General features: G+C 54.3%; 1 protein-coding gene across 9 annotated transcripts in view; it reads left to right on the plus strand.

Moving 5' to 3' along the window:
* Positions 1-10,845: 10,845 nt before the first annotated feature.
* Nod2 (nucleotide binding oligomerization domain containing 2) overlaps positions 10,846-15,163 on the plus strand; it is a 35,037-nt gene continuing 30,719 nt past the window's right edge. For 3 of the 9 annotated variants that reach the window (XR_006849807.2, XR_006849808.2, XM_046434652.2), the window contains exon 1: positions 13,082-14,532. Coding sequence is in view for 5 of the 9 variants with exons in the window: in XM_046434652.2 (XP_046290608.1) it covers positions 14,508-14,532 (25 nt within the window). In the remaining 4 variants the exon portion in view is untranslated. Of the gene's footprint in view, positions 10,920-13,080; positions 14,533-15,163 lie in introns of those variants that run through there. The other 6 variants (XR_006849809.2, XM_046434653.2, XM_046434654.2 and 3 more) reach the window with 4 other exon arrangements.

Consider the following 15,163-nt stretch of genomic DNA (forward strand, 5'->3'; position numbering starts at 1 on the left):
GTGACCTGTCCTGATCGCCCCCGCTGATTGGCTGGTGAAAGGTGATACTGAGAAGCCCGCAGACAGACGGCCTGTGGTCTCGGGGGCAGTCCGTGGGAGGGGCAGCGTGGGGCAGGGCAGGAGTCTAGGTTGTCCTCACTGCTCAGCAGCCCAGCTCCCCGCGGAGGCCCACACAGTCCCTGGCACTCCCAGAGTGGCTCCCAGAGCCCTTCATTTTAGCCCTTTTCTGATGCTGTGAGGGGAGACCGTAGACTGAGAAATTTATAAAGAAAAGAAGTTCTTCTCAGCTTAGTGGCAGTCCTCGTGTCTGCCAAGGGCCTTCTGCTTCTGGTGTCATAACATGGCAGAAGGTGAAAGGGCAAGCAAGTGCTTGCACAAGACGGCACCTGCTCTGTCTCGTTAGCCACTCCCACATCATTGATCCATTCTGACCCAAGACCCGATCTTCTCTCAGGACCCTCTCGACCCAATCACCTCTTTCAAGGCCTCACCTTCCAACCCCATCATTCCTCCAAAACATGAGATCGGGAGGCATTCGAACCCCAACACTCTTTAGTATTTATTGTTCTATCCTCTGAGCTTGGCAGGATGGGAACCATCATGCCCCATTAACAGATGGACAAACTGAGGGTCGGAGCACAAAGACGGTGGACGCAGAGTCAGTGCCTGATGTGGATGGGAATGTGACGGCCTCAGATCTTCATCTGGTGCAAAGCCACGTCCAACAGCTACCAGGGAACTGATCCCGGGCAGCTAAGTGATCCATGGCCCTCGGTATTTGTGCCTCAAGGGCAAGAGGCTGGGCAGGAAAAAAGAAAAATAAAGTGTGCTGCCTCCTCCTGGGAGTCCACCAGGTTTCCCAGTCCCAGCAGGGGCCATCAGAGTCTGGATTCTGATGATGGCTACCTCCTCGCTCTGGGAATTTACTGCCTATGAATAGATCCTTACACATCCCAGTTTCTTTCTTCTCAGTTTTGAATTCTATATAAATTGAGCCATCTATGCTGTGTGTGTTCTTTGGCATTTTGCTTCTTTCATTCAACATTTACGTGTGTAAGTTTCAACAATTTGCGTGTGCGTGTGCGTTTGTGTGTTTGTAGTTGGAGTTTTTTAAAAAAATTCTGTTGTAGCATTTCTACATTATTTTAAGGCATCGCTGTTTACCCTCCTTTGGGTCTGTTGGTGCACATTTGAGTAGTTTCGAGGATGGTGTGTTAGTCATCTTTTTGTCACTGTGACCAAAATACCTGACAAGAACAACTTAGAAGAGGAAGTTAGTTCTGAGCCCACAGTTCCAGAGGTTCAGTCCCTGGTTGGCCAACACCATTTCTCTGGGTCCAAGTGAGGAACATCAGCAGGGTGTGGTGGAGGACAGGGGCTCAGGTAGCTGAGAAGCAGGGACGGGGGAGGGGAAGAGAGGAGGAGGAGGAGAGAGAAAGAGGGACGAGATAAACCAGGGACCAGATACAACCCCCAAGGCAACTCCACCAGTGACCTGCGTCCTTCAGCTATGGACCCCCTGTCTGTAGTTACCACCCAGTCGTCCATTCAGATTGTGAGTCCATCAATGTATCAACCCACTGATGAGACTCCAGCTCTCTTAATCATTTTACCCCTGAACATTCCTGTTGACCTAACATGAGCTTTTCCAGGGGTGTCTCATATCCAAACCTTAACACAGGACCATCAGATCAATGCGGCTGGCAGAGTGACTACTGGAGGTGAGACTGCTGGGTCTTGAGTGGGACAGCTGCAGCGGTAGAGACTATTCCCGATCGTCCTCTAGCACGGCTGCACCTTTTTGCAGTGACCCCAGCACAGGATGTGAGTTCCAGGGGCTCCAGATTCTCACTCACACTTGACAGTGTCATATCACTTTTTTTTATTGTCACCCACTGATGGATGTTCAGTGGTATCTCATCACGGTTTCAACAACTGCATTTCTCTGAAGACTAACCATGTCAGACACCTTTTTCCTGGGCTAACTTCCCATCTCTACCTCCTCCTCGTGATGTGTCCACCAAGATCCATCACTCATTTTTTTTTTTTTAGAGAGAGAGAGAGAATCTTAATATTTATTTTTTAGTTATCGGTGGACACAACATCTTTGTTTGTATGTGGCGCTGAGGATCGAACCCTGGCCACACGCATGCCAGGCGACCTCGCTACCGCTTGAGCCATATCCCAGCCCCCATTGCTCATTTTTTGTTGAGTTGTCTTTGATGGCGTGGAGGTATTCGTTGGGTATTCTCTTTTGGTGCCTGTGTCCTCAGCATCCTGTCCCTCCTCTGGTTTGCACTGGTACTTACTAGTGGGACTTTAGGATGACCAGAAGTGGCCAACTTTAAAGCCTTCAGCGCTATTGGCCTTCTCTGTCACAGCCAAAGCCGTGGCCAGTTCTTCCTCATCGGCTTCTGCAGCATCGTCCTGGTTGGTCCCAGGCGTGAGTTGAGATGTGGGCAGCACTTACAACAGTGCTCTTCTGGGCCACACAGCCCCTTATTCTAGCCCTCGGTGTGTCCTTCTCTTTGGGCTCTAGGTCGCAGGGTTTACCTACTGGCCTTGTTTATTGAAGTGACCGCCCAGCCCCACCTCCTGGCGGTACCTGGTGTCCTGAGTCTCCGCCTGTGGAAAGGTCTGTCTGGGGAGACGCTCCAGGGAACTGCCCTGCAGGTGGCCTCCGGCTGCCAGCTGGGGAGCCCTTGGGCGCAGGTGCGGCATCTCACCGGGCCGCGCCTCAGGTCGCCTGGCCGAGGCCTGTGCTGTGGCGATGGAGGGTCATAGGTGAGGCTGGACCGCCCTCCTCTGTCCTTCAGCTCCCCAGTTGCCTGGCCCGGCTCTGCCCAGCCTGCTGTGCCATGCCGGCTCCGACTCAGCCCTTCCCTTGGCCGGCAGCTCCTGGCCCAGAGTCAGCAGCTGCAGGGGACGGGGCGGGAGCCTTCTCTGGAAACCCCAGACGTGCAGGGGTGTCTGGCCGGGTCAGGAGGGCCTCGCTGGGTGCAGTGACTGGGGCTTCGTGCCCGGCCACCCGCTAGTGTCGCTTTTCTCTGCAGCACGGCGCTGTGTGCAGTAGGGAGCAGGAAGGGCCCTCCCTTGGGCCACCCGGCACCCGGCCAAGTCCCGCAGCCCCGGCCTTGCATGACTACCGGGTCTCACCGTTCTGGAGGCTGCGAGGTTCACGATCAGGGTGCTCACAGAGTCCGTGTCTGTCCACAGTTGGCCATCTTCTCATTGTACCCTTCCATGGAAGAGAGAGGGCACATCTCTGTCAAGATTTGTCATTGACACAGGGGTCTTTTCATAAGGACACTAGTCTCCTTCTCGGGGACTCCACTCAGGCCTCCCCTAGGCCCTGCCTCCCAATACCATCACAGGGGGGTGTTAGGATATCAACTGGATTTGGGGGGACCCACTCAGTCCATGACAAGCAGAGAAGGGTCCACTGTCACTGCTGGGGTTGGGACACAACAGTGGTCACCCCTCATTGCAGTACTGAAGCCAGAAAGTGAGGAGGGGGCACCAAGGGGCACGAGGAGTAAGGGGAAGTGCTGTCCCCTCAGAGTCCCATGTCCTCTGTGCAATTCAAGATCAGAGCGGACCTCCCCTGCTGGGACCCTCCGGTGGCTTCCGCCACATGCAGAATGAAGCCAGCTCCCCACCCAGGCCTCTGTGAGCCGCTAGCTGTTCTGGTCCTGACCTCTGGGTCCTCCCCTGCCACCACTCTCCCACGCCCAGAGCCGCCCTGGACCCTCCTCCTGTTCCTCTAACTGGAAATACCCTTTCCGGGGTTCTTTCCATGATGGACTCTCACATCCTTAGGTGACGGCTTTATTGTCACTCTCTGCAGGCCTCTGTCAAGACGTGTCATTGTTTTGCTTCTTTGCTTCCTGATTGATTGTCTGGCTCAAATGTCATCAGGGCAGGGACTTCACCGGGGTCCGTATTTCTGACCCAACACCCAGCACAGTGCCTGCCACCTGTGGGCACTGGAAGGAGTTGGGGTGGGGGTGCATGGGGGTGAACGTGAGGAGGGGCTGTCTGGGCTGGAACTCCAGATGAGCCCAGAGTCACAGCGCGATGCTGGGCGTCCGCTTCCCTCTCTGAATTTTGGTTTTCCTAACTGCAACATGAGATCGGATCAAGTCCTCCTGCGGAATGCATTCTGTTTGAACAGATAATTGAGTCCTAGAAATTCCTCTCACTGCCATTCCCGATGTCGGGCACACGGGGGACCATGATATCAAAACATTTTCTTTGAAAAGTTCAACAGGAATTGATCACCCCCAGGTGCGTCTCCCCTCAGGTGGGGTGAAGCAGATCCAAACTGGGGAGTGTTTTGCAGATGACGCAGGACGTGGGGTCCCATCAGTCTTGTTCCCCACAGCTGGTGTGTGAGCAGAGGTGATTAACAAGATTTCAAAGGTTCTGAAAGTTGCAGGACTTTGACATTGCAGCCACAGGCAGAATGACCTGGGGGACACCACTGTGGTGGTGTTGAGGCCCGGTGGGGTAAGTCAGGCTGCTCCGTAGGTGTGGGGAGTGCCGGTCACTACAATGGAGCCTCCTGGCCCTCGCTCCCCCTCTGAATGGCCAGGTCTGATGTGTGTGAGATTCACGAGGACGTTGCAGAGAAAATCTAATTTTTCTTCTCAGGAGAAAAATCCCTCCCATTCTTGGGCAACCTGTTTGTTCAGGTGGAGACTTTGACAGTACCCTGCTGGACGCTGGGGCCACCCTGTATTGTTTTAAAGGTCTGTTCCTTGCACAGGGCCCTGAGAAGAGCAGGGAGGGATGGAAGTCGGGCCCCCTCCCCTGACGATGAAGAGGGGCCTTCTTCTCCTTAGAAAAGCAGTGCAATGTGGCCTGGCCACGAGTTCCTTCATGACGGAGGGTGGAGGGTGAGGAACTGGTTCTTCAAAGTCACTGTATTCCGTGGATGGAACATTTCATTTTGGGGAAGTGGGATTTGTAAGCTTGGGGTGAGAACAAAGGGTTCAGAAAACAGAGGTGATTCTAACCGCAGTGGGGGAGAGAAAGAAGAGCAAGGTGTCAGCGAGGGGGACAGGGCAGCTGGGTTACTTTGCTGGGGGTCTGGTGGCCTTGGCTGCTCAGGCTGCTATGACAGACTCCTGGGGACTCTGGCTTATACATTAGGCAGAGATTTCTTCCTCATACTTCTGAAGGCTCAGGAAATCCACCACCGAGGCACCCCCAGATGCAGTATCTGCCGGGGGCCTGCTTCATCTTAAGTCACGTGGGGAGGCGGTGAGGCTCGCTCTTGTACAAGGCCAGAAATCCCACTCATGGGGCTCCATCCTCAAGGCCTAATCACAGCCCACGGGCCCCAGCTGCTGACCCCCTGGGCGTTAGGATTCCAAGGGCTATGTTTAGGGGGACACTCGTGTTCAGACAGTAGCTCTGATCTTAAGCACAGCCTGCCCGGTCACTGGTGAGCTAGAGTTGGGCCAGGATTCCGGAGAGAATCCCTGGAGAGAACTGCCCAGGAGGCCCAGACGCACTGGGTTCCCTGGGCTGGAGACAGCTCAGTGGAAAGCTGCTGCCCTGGTGTGTCCTTCCCTCACGCCTGTCCCTCCTTCAGTAAGTCACTCAACAAACAAACTTGGGCCTACCACTTGGGCCAGAGGCTGAGGTCCAGCCATGATAAATGGGAGCTCTGAGCCCCCAGGACTGACACTCTGGTGGGAAAACAGGACAAACACAGGGGATACGAGCTGAATGGAAGGTCCCCTGGGCTGATCACAGCGGGCAAGGCAGGGTCCTGTAGGGACGGCAGGGTCCCAGCATCCTCCTTGGGGAGGTGGTATTGAGGGGTAGGTAGGATTCCAGGGAAAGTGGGTAGACAAGGACATGGACTGGACTCGTTGATCCACCGTTTAGTAGCTGGCTCATCTTGGAACCTCGGTTTCTTCATCTTGACGGTAGGGACAAAGAACCGAACCTCGTCCATGAGGGAGGGGTGAGGATGACCCCGGGAGTGCGGAGCCTGGGGTACCCTGTGCCCGTTACAGACGGCTTAGTGCTTACCACACGCCACGCCCCCAGCTCATGGCAGGACCTAAGTGGATGGTCCTCTCCACAGAGCTTTCAGGGAGACTGGGGTCAAGAGGGGCTCAGCAGCTGGCCAAGAACAGGCAGCTGTCCAGAGGCAGAGCGGGGTTCAAGCCAGTTCTGCTCGAGCCCAACGTCCCTGCAGCTTCCACCTGTTGCCACCCACTGGGGCACGGAGTGAGCGAAAGCTCGGAGCCGGCACAGCCCGAGCCCGAGGGAGCGGTGCAGCTGGCCGGGTGCCCCGGGTGGAGGGGAGGCAGGTCCTGGCTCATGGGGGCTGTGGGGGCGTGGGGCCTGGGGAGTGGGGCCTGCTGAGGGCAGGGCTGCAGCGGGACAGCGGGTGGGCACCTGTGTCCACAGCAGCCACAGGTGCTGGGCTGTCCCCTTCCAGAGGCTTGCTGGAGAGGGTCCCAGCTCCCGAGGGGCAGCCCGCAGCCCCCTGTTCCTTGCGACTCCCACATGGGAGAGTCTTAAATGACCAAACCTTGAGGTTTGTCTGGAAGAGGACAGGCCCTGGCCAGAGGGTTCCTGGAGGGTTTGTCACCTGCTCCTTCTGAGCTCTGCCCGGCTGCGGCCTACGTCAGAGCCCTTGGGAATAGCAGCATTGCCATGGCACCCTGATTGCCTGTCCCTGGCATAGGGCCTGCATACAGAGAGTTTTAAATGGATGCCCCTTAACACATTGGAATTAAAAAATATATATATATATATATTATTATACAGGTAGTCCGTGCTTATTAGGAAAGATGGATTATCTTAAAAGAGTTTTAGAAATGCACTTATAATCTGATCATAAATTTTGAAGAACCATAGATTCTTATTGCAAAAATAGGAGCATACAACAAAAAATGTTTTTCAATTGAGATATAATTCACAAACCATAAAACTCACTATTTTAAGGCTCACAATTCAGTGTTTTTACTATATTCATAAGGTTATGTAACCATCGCCATTATCTAATTCCAGAATTTTTCATCGTGCCAAAAAGAAACAGTACGTATTAGCAGTCTCTCCCCATTCTCCTCTCCTCCTAGTACCTAGCAACCACGGATCTGCTCTCTGTTTCCATGGACTTCTTATTCTGGACATTTCATATAAATGGATTCATGGAATACATGGCATTTTTGTGTCTAGCTTCTTCCTTTTAAGCCTAATGTTTTCAAATTTCCTCCACGTTGGAGGAGGTATCAGTACTTTGTTCTTTTTTATGGCTGAATAATATTCCATTGTATGGACCTATTACCTTTTTTAAAAAATCCACTCTTCAGTTAATGGGGATGTGGGTTGTCTCCACTTTTTGGATATCACTTCTATAAACATTTGTGTGCAAGTTTTGTGTGCATGTCTGTTTTCGGTTCTTGAGCATATACCTAGGTGGGAATTGCTGGAGCAGATGGTAACTCCATGTGATGTTTAATATTTTAAAGAACCACCCAACTATTTTCCACAATGACTTCACCATTTTTTATTCCTGCCAGCAATGTATGAGGGTTCAAATTTCTCCACATTCTTTGTAACACCTGTTATTTTTTTCTCCTTTTAACTATAGCCACCTTTGTGGGGGTGAAGGGGTATCTCACTGTAGTTTTGATTTGCATTTTCCTTCTGATTAGTAATGTCTGGCATCTTTCTCTGTGTTTGTTCCCCACTTTTACATCTTCTTTGCAGTAATGTCTACTTAAATCCTTTGCTCATTTAAAATTGCATTAGTCTTTTTAAAATTATTTTTAGGGATCTTCAATGTAGAATATTCTAGATTCAATATGCAAATGTTTTCTCTCATTCTGTTGGTTGCCTTTTTTTTCCTTCCTTGTCTCTCTCTCTCTCTCTCTCTCTCTCTCTCTCTCTCTCTCTCTCGGTGCTGGGGATTGAACCTAGGGCCTCACACATGCTCAGCAAATGCTTTACGACTGGGTTACACCCCCAGTCCTCTGCTCTTGTTAGAGGGGTGTTTCTTTTGAAACACATAAGTCTGTAACTTTGATAAAGTCCAATTTACCTAATTCTCTTCTTTGATTGTTTGTGTTTTAAGTGTCAAACCTGAGAAATCATTGCTTTGAGGCCACAAAGATCTAATTTATGTTTTCTCCTAAGATTTTAGCTTTTGTGTTTAGGTCTTTGGTCCAATTTGGATTAGTTTTTGTATGGAGTATGAGTAAGAATCCAAATTCATTTTTTTTGTTTTGCATATGCGTATCCAGTTTGCCCAGCACCATTTGTTGAAAAGACGATTTTTTTTTTCCTTCAAATTGTCTTGTTAAAAAGCAACCTACTTGGGGCTGGGGTTGTGGCTCAGCGGTAGAGCGCTCGCCTAGCACATGTGAGGCCCTGGGTTCAATCCTCAGCACCACATAAAATAAAGACGTTGTCCTTCTACAACTAAAAAAATAAATTTAAATAAATCAACCTACTTTTAACATTTAGTGTATTATGGGCATCTTTCTATACTAATAAATGGACAGTATAGCATCTTTTAAAAATAAATTTTTATAAAAATATGATGTCCATAAAGGAAAATGCAAATATCATGACTGTTAAACTTGACCAATTTTCACAAAGTATTTGCACCATGTAGCCACGATTCAGAGCAAAAATAGCACCCCAGACTTCCCCTTTGTCCCCATCCTCGCCACCACCTCCAGCCTCCGACCCCCTCCCCAGCGGTAGCTCCCACCCTGGCTCCTACCGCTGTAATTTGGCTTCCCCTACTTTTAAGCTCTATGTCGCACAATTTGCATGCTCTTTGCACCTGGCTGCTTTCACCCAACATTCCACCAAGGCCGAGGGACTCCTGGGATGTGGTGGTTTGTTCCTTGTCACAGGTTGTTAGGATCACAGCATCACTTCTTAGTGTTTTTCCTTTGCAAATATTGACTGCATGCCAGGCCCTGTTCTAGGCCCTGGGGGGGGGTGCGAACAAGGAAGAAGGTTCCTGATCCCTTGGAGTGAGAGAGACAGCAAAGGCTATAAATCAATAGAACACAGAGCCTGTTGTGTGGAGACAGCGCTAAAAAGGAAAGTCCAAAATAAGTCCAGGAAAGGGGCAGTGGGGGATTGCAGTTGGACACCTCACTGAGGTGCAGGGAAGGCCTCACTGAGAAAATCACACGTAAGCAAAGACCCGAAAGAGGTGAAGGAGCAAGCCATGTGGGTTTCTAAAGGAAGAGCATTCCAGGCAGAGGGGACAGCAAGGGCCTGGAGACGGTGGCAGGTCTGCCAGATCTCAGGAACAGCCGGGAGGCCAGTGTGGCTGGAGGAGCTGGAGTCAGGGGAAAGTGGGGCTGTGTTGGTCAGGGTTCTCCAGGGGGACAGAGCCCATGGGGAGGCACATGGCTTACAGGGTCAGAGGCTGGGTACTCCCACAATGGCTGTCCATAGAGAGCCGAGGAACCCGCAGCCGCTCAGTCCAAGAAGCTGAAGCCTCAGAAGAAGAGGGACCAGTGAGGCAGCCCCGGTCTGAGACAGAAGGTCTGGGGGCGCCACCGAGAGTCACCAACGTGAGTCCTCAATTAAAGGCAGAAGAAACTGGAGTCTGCAGGTGGTGGCAGGAGCACTAGCTCAAGAAGAATGAGCTTGCCTGTGTTGGCACGCTCTCCCCTCCTTCTGCCTTTTGTCCCACTGGGGCCCCCTGCCTACAGGACAGTGTTGCCCACGTTGAAGGGAGCCCCCACCCCCACTTTGCTGACCCACATCCTGGTCGTCTCTGCAGGCACATGTGACAGACAAGCTGGTGGTCAACGTCCTAAGACAGATCTGTACCCACCCACTCGGGCCCCTAAAGCCAGCATGTGCCCTCCTCAGCAGCGTGGGGTAGTGGTTAGAGCATGACCTCTGGTGTCAGAGGTGTGGGGCTAATGTTGGCCTTGGCAGGTTACCTGGCTTTTATGTGCCTCAGTTTCTCTATCTATAAACTAGGGATGTTAACAACCAATACCAGTAGGTGGGATTAACTGGGTTAACGGTGTAAAAACGGATGATATATAGTAAGCACTACTCCAATGTCCGTTATTTCCTTATTTCTCATCATTTTTCTTTTGAGTTAGACTTTGCTTTTTTAAAATCCTCAAATAAGTGTTTTTATTTTAACACCTTAAATGTACAACCATCGTCATTTGCTTGGAGGAATAAGTTCTAAAGTAACTCTCAATTAAACACAACCATGCTCTTAAATTCCAGGAGGGATGGCTGCAGGGCCCCTAGGACAGACTGCGGTAGGCAGGTGTTTAGGCCCCGTTAGTAGGAAACCTGCGTCCTCTGGCCTCAGCTTTCACAGGAAACTGAGGAAAGAGAAGCTCTAAAGGCCCTGCCCACTCTGACCCAGCCTGTCATCTGGGTCCCGTACAGTAGGCTAGGGTGACTAAGACTTCTGGTCCCTCAAAGGGCGCGACGTTTCCTACTGACCAGGGACTTTCCCAACCTGGTTCCACCGAGCAGGGCCCAGGGTGCGCGTGGGGCCGGGGTGGGGCCTGCTGCCAGGACTCCCCGGTTCCCTCCGGGTTGACACGTGGCCCAGAAGGTGGCACACACTTCGCCAGGGAACGCGTCCAGGGTCGCGCAGTCCCGCCGGCACCAGACTCCTTGGGGTCAGCGGATCCACGCGGTCCCGGGAGAGGACCGGCCAGCCCACCCGGGACCGCACGGCGCGGGAGGGGAGTGGCCTCCTCGGGGCGGAGCAGGGCCGAAGTGGGCGGGGCCTGGGGAGGCGGGGCCGAGGGCGGCCGAAGTGGGCGGGGCCCGGGGGCGGGGCCCGGGAGGCGGGGCCGGGGGAGGGGCGAATCCTGGACCTGCCGGATCCCCTGGTGCAGGCGCGTCCCGCTGGGGCCCAGGATTCGGGTGCCGGCCGCTGGGCGGTGAGTGCTCGTCCAGGCCCCAGGAAGGCAGGCGGACAGTGGGCACCGAGGGTCCCGCCCCGGGGTCACTTGGCTCCGGAGCCAGGCTGGCCGCCCGGCTTGGGGAGGAGTTGCCTCGGTTTCCCCCAGGGGAGGGAGAAGAACGGGGCGTCGCGAGGGCGGGAGCCCCCTGGCAGGGCTCTGGGGGTGTGGACAAATTGGCCGGAACCCTCAGTGGTCTCTGCGACCTGAGAGGCTGTGCCTTGGGGCTGGTGGGGGCTGTGGAGCCAGGAGACTGTGTCCTTTCTCTCCATGGCCAGCGAGGGACATCGCCCTGTAACTCTTACTGGGGTCTCTGGCCTCTCCCTTCCCCCTTGGTGCGGAGAAGGCCCAGTTCAGATCCCACCCTGCCCAGACAGGCCCACCCACCCAGGCCTGCCGTGTGCTGCAGTCTCGGGCTGTGGGCCTCTGCTTTGCTCTCAGGTTGGGGGAGCAGCCACCTGGTCCTACCTGACTTCAGGCAAACTGAAAGCTCTCCCACTCCGCGGCCTTGGGGTGCGTCTTCCTCAGGTGGATGGGGCTGGAGCGGGGACCAGGCTCCCAGATGCTCTGACTTTCCTGGCCCTTTCCGTAAGCTCTTTCCCTGTCTCCCTGCCTGGCTCTCCATGGACCATGACCTGGCTCCTCCAGGGCCCTTGTTCTCAGAGGGGAAAAAGCAGGCCTGCCACTCCTCCTCTGGCCTCTTAGTGAAGACCAGGTTGCTATCCCCACTGGTCCTGTGTTATGGCACTGCCAGAGCCCCTGGTCTTTGGTGACTCAAGCCCCCTTTGCCTCTCTCAATCTGAGTCTGAAAGTGCCCCGTCCAGCCACCTCCCTCCCACCCTGGTGGGAACTCCTCTGCAGCATAGGCCCCCACCCTGAGCGTGTTACTTGTGAGGTGGCCGTTCAGTGTTCTGCAGCTCTTGTTTCATTCAGCTAGCGGCTGTGGCTTGCCTCTGTCACCCCCTTGGGTCCTTGTGTGCCATTGGAGCCACACAGAGCAAGTGCATTCTTTCATTCCTTCCAACAACCTTTCTCAATGCACCGAGGGAGACAAGGGAGACCCGGCCATGGAAACATCAGACAGCACTCCTGCCCTGCTCTTGTGGAGTGCACACTCTAGAAAGGAGCACCAGCCGTGAAGTAAGCAACACATGGCATCTCAGGGGGTGAGAAGAGCTATGGAGAAAAAGAAAACAGGCAAGGTTGGGTGCTGTGGTTGGGGGTGGCAGTTTTGTATAGCATAGACGGGGACCATGGAGCAAAGTCTTAAGGAGGTGAGGGACAAGCCAGGTGACTAGTTTGGGGGGGGGAGGCTTAGAGATAGTACCCATTAAGCCAAGAGCTGGTGCAAATGTCCTGAGGCAGGAATATGACAGGCAGGAGCAGGCCTGACTTGTTCTTGGAAGGAGGAGGAGGCCAGTGTAGCTGGACCAGGAATGGGTGAGGAATTAGGAGGAAGTGAGTGCAGAAAGGTAAGTGGCAGGGAACTGAGTGTTCACTGAATGGGTCATTGAAGGTGGCAGTGTGGGCCACCACAGGGCTCTGAGCGGGGGAGTCCACCTGCTCTGCCTTAGCAGGTTCAGCTAGCTGTGAGGCTGAGAGTGGACAGTAGGGCATGAGGGAACAGGAGGACACAGTGAAGGGGGACCACCCAGGACAGAGATTTCAGATTCAGTGAGTATTCTGAAGCTTGGGTTGCCAGGATGTGGGGTGCAGGAGAAAGGTAGCGCCTAGGAGGACGCTGAGGCTTTGGCTTGAGCATCTACAAGTCTGGGGCTGCCATCGCTGAGATGGAGCTGTTTAGGGGGAGGGTCAGGGCTTTGGTTTTGTGCTTTTCCAGCTTGAGATGCCCCCGACATCCATGTGGTGTCAAGTAGGCCACTGGGAAGAGTGAGGGGAGGATTGGAGCTGGTGAGGACAGTTTAGGCATCGTCACCGTGAGGTTGGTGCTTCAAGCCAGGAGAGCAGGTGGGCCCACTCAGGGAGGGGGTATGGAGGAGAGGTCTAGTCCTTGAGCTCTGGGGCCTCAGTTCCAGGAACCAGCCAGAGAGAGAGAGAGAGAGAATCCAGTGGGAGGGGGGGAGTCAGAGTCTGGTGACCTGAGGGCCATGAGGGGAGCGTGTCAAGGGGGAGGGAGACCGTGGGGACCGACGCCTCTGGCAGAGGAGACCAGAGGAGACAAATGAGATTGTGTCATGGGAGGTCACGGGTGACCTCGACCAAAGTGGCCATCAGAGGGTTGGAAGGGCCATCAGAGGGGAAGAGCAGGAGGATTTGAGGACAGTGTTCAGCCATAGACAGGGGGCAAAGGGGCTTGGAGCTAAACGAGGACAGCAGCCCAGGGTGGGCTTTACGTTCACGGAGGAGGAATTAGTCCACAGTGTCCCCGTGGGAGTGGTCTCTGAGGGAAGAGCAGCCGAGAGCAGGGGAGGAGGATAGACCCTGTGGCCAGGGGAAGGAGGGAATGGATCTAATACTCCCGGGGAGGCTTGGCCCCAGCTCGGACCCAGGCAACCCTAGCTGGGCCTCCTTGGGCCTCCCTTTCCTTCTGTCTGCAGGGGGTGGAGGCTAAGATTTTAACACACCGAGCACCTGTTGTGACTGCCAGGCAGGCTGTGATGTCAGGAAGGAGGTGTCCGGGTGCAGGCCTGAGCTTGGGGGTAAGGGAGGTGCCACGTGGGTCACCTTGACCCTCTGTTTCACACAGTGGTGCCTTTCTTTGTTTCAGCCTCACCTTGGGGAGGACAGTAGTAACTCCTAACCTCTAATAACTAGAGAAGAAAAGGCAATAGAGACCAACTGAAGTATTGATCTAAAGAGGGGGAGTCTGCCCAGGTGATAAAGGTGCAAGTGGTAAGATTTCAGGCACAGTTTTTATGGAATAAGTGATAAGTGAACATCTACCTATTTCCCTCCCTTCCAATTTAAGTGGAAGCAGGAGTAACTTAAGCTAGATATAACGAAGAACTTCCTGAGTTTATGAACTTCCTGAGCTGGCTAGTGAGGACAGCACCGAGGTCAGTCTTCTTTGCCAGGTGTTTAAGAAGAGCTAGAGCAACACCTGCTGAGAGGCGGGGCTGGCTGAGAATCCCTGGGGATTGGCACAGATGGGATTTTCCCACTGCTGGCAGGAGGACAAATCACCAGGCCTCATGGCTTGGGCCAGCCTCTCCCTCTGAGTCCCTTATGTCACTAGCCAGGCAGCCCCGGCCTTGGCATGTTTGGGAAGGGCCTGCTCCTTGCAGCTCCTGTCCCTGGGGGTGGGCACGTCTGCTGGGTGTGTCTCGGGTCTCCAGTGGGCCCTGTCCTGCCTTTCAGTGAGGGCCACGGTGGACGCACCGGGCTTTGTGCCAAGATCACGGTGCTCTGGTAGCTGGCTCCGGCTTCGGGCCCATCCTTTCGGGATTTCCCCTGAAGGTGGGGTCTGTGGACGCCCCAGGACTGCCCGTCCTGTGCCCCTCTCTGCTCAAGGCTCACCCACAGTCGGCCTGGCCTGCCTGCTCCTCCTGCCTGGTGGGCTTTGCTGAGAGGCTGGGCTAGACTGTCCACATGAGAAGGAGGTAGCGGATGTCCCTCCCCGGGCATCCCCTAGGTAAGAGGAGTGGGCACTGCCTGGGCTCGGCCTAGTCTTCACTTCCTCTTCTCCTGGCTGCACCCTGCTTGCCAGGCTGAGGGCTGAGGAGGGTGCTGTCCTCCCTCCCTTGTCCCTGGCTGTTGGTGGCTCAGTGAGGACACCTTCTTGACCAAGGAGAGCTGTCTTGATTCCTGGTTTACAGTGGCCTGTGCATAGGGACACCATCTCCCCCAAGCTGCCGGACACACAGGTCCAGGTGACATGCAGGCCAGGCATGAGGCCAGTCTGCATGTCACTGTCCTATGAGAAGGTGCAGGATGCTCCCGTCCCCCCCTCTCCCTGCTTGGAGGTTTGATTGATGACCCTTCCCAGGGTCCTCTGCTGGGCCAAGCGCGTGCCAGGCTTAGGGATGGGGGCCAGGAAGAGGAGACCCAGGCTTTGCCATGGGCCCAGCAGGAAGCCACCAGCAGGACAGAGGTGAAGCCCCCAGGCCACTTGCTGCCCGTGTCCCTCTGCTGTCTTCTTCCGTGCCTTTCTTCCTTTCACTTTCGTTTTCCCTGGGCGCTGCACCAGCCCTTGTCCCTGACCCCGTGACAGTCACAGAACTGACCATGCTGAGAGATTTTCTCTGCCACTCAGGGATCCTACT

This window comes from Marmota monax, unplaced genomic scaffold, assembly GCF_021218885.2.
Source record: "Marmota monax isolate L192 unplaced genomic scaffold, Marmota_monax_Labrador192_F-V1.1 WCK01_AAM20220418_F8-fsc00024, whole genome shotgun sequence".
NCBI classification, from domain to species: Eukaryota; Metazoa; Chordata; class Mammalia; order Rodentia; family Sciuridae; genus Marmota; species Marmota monax.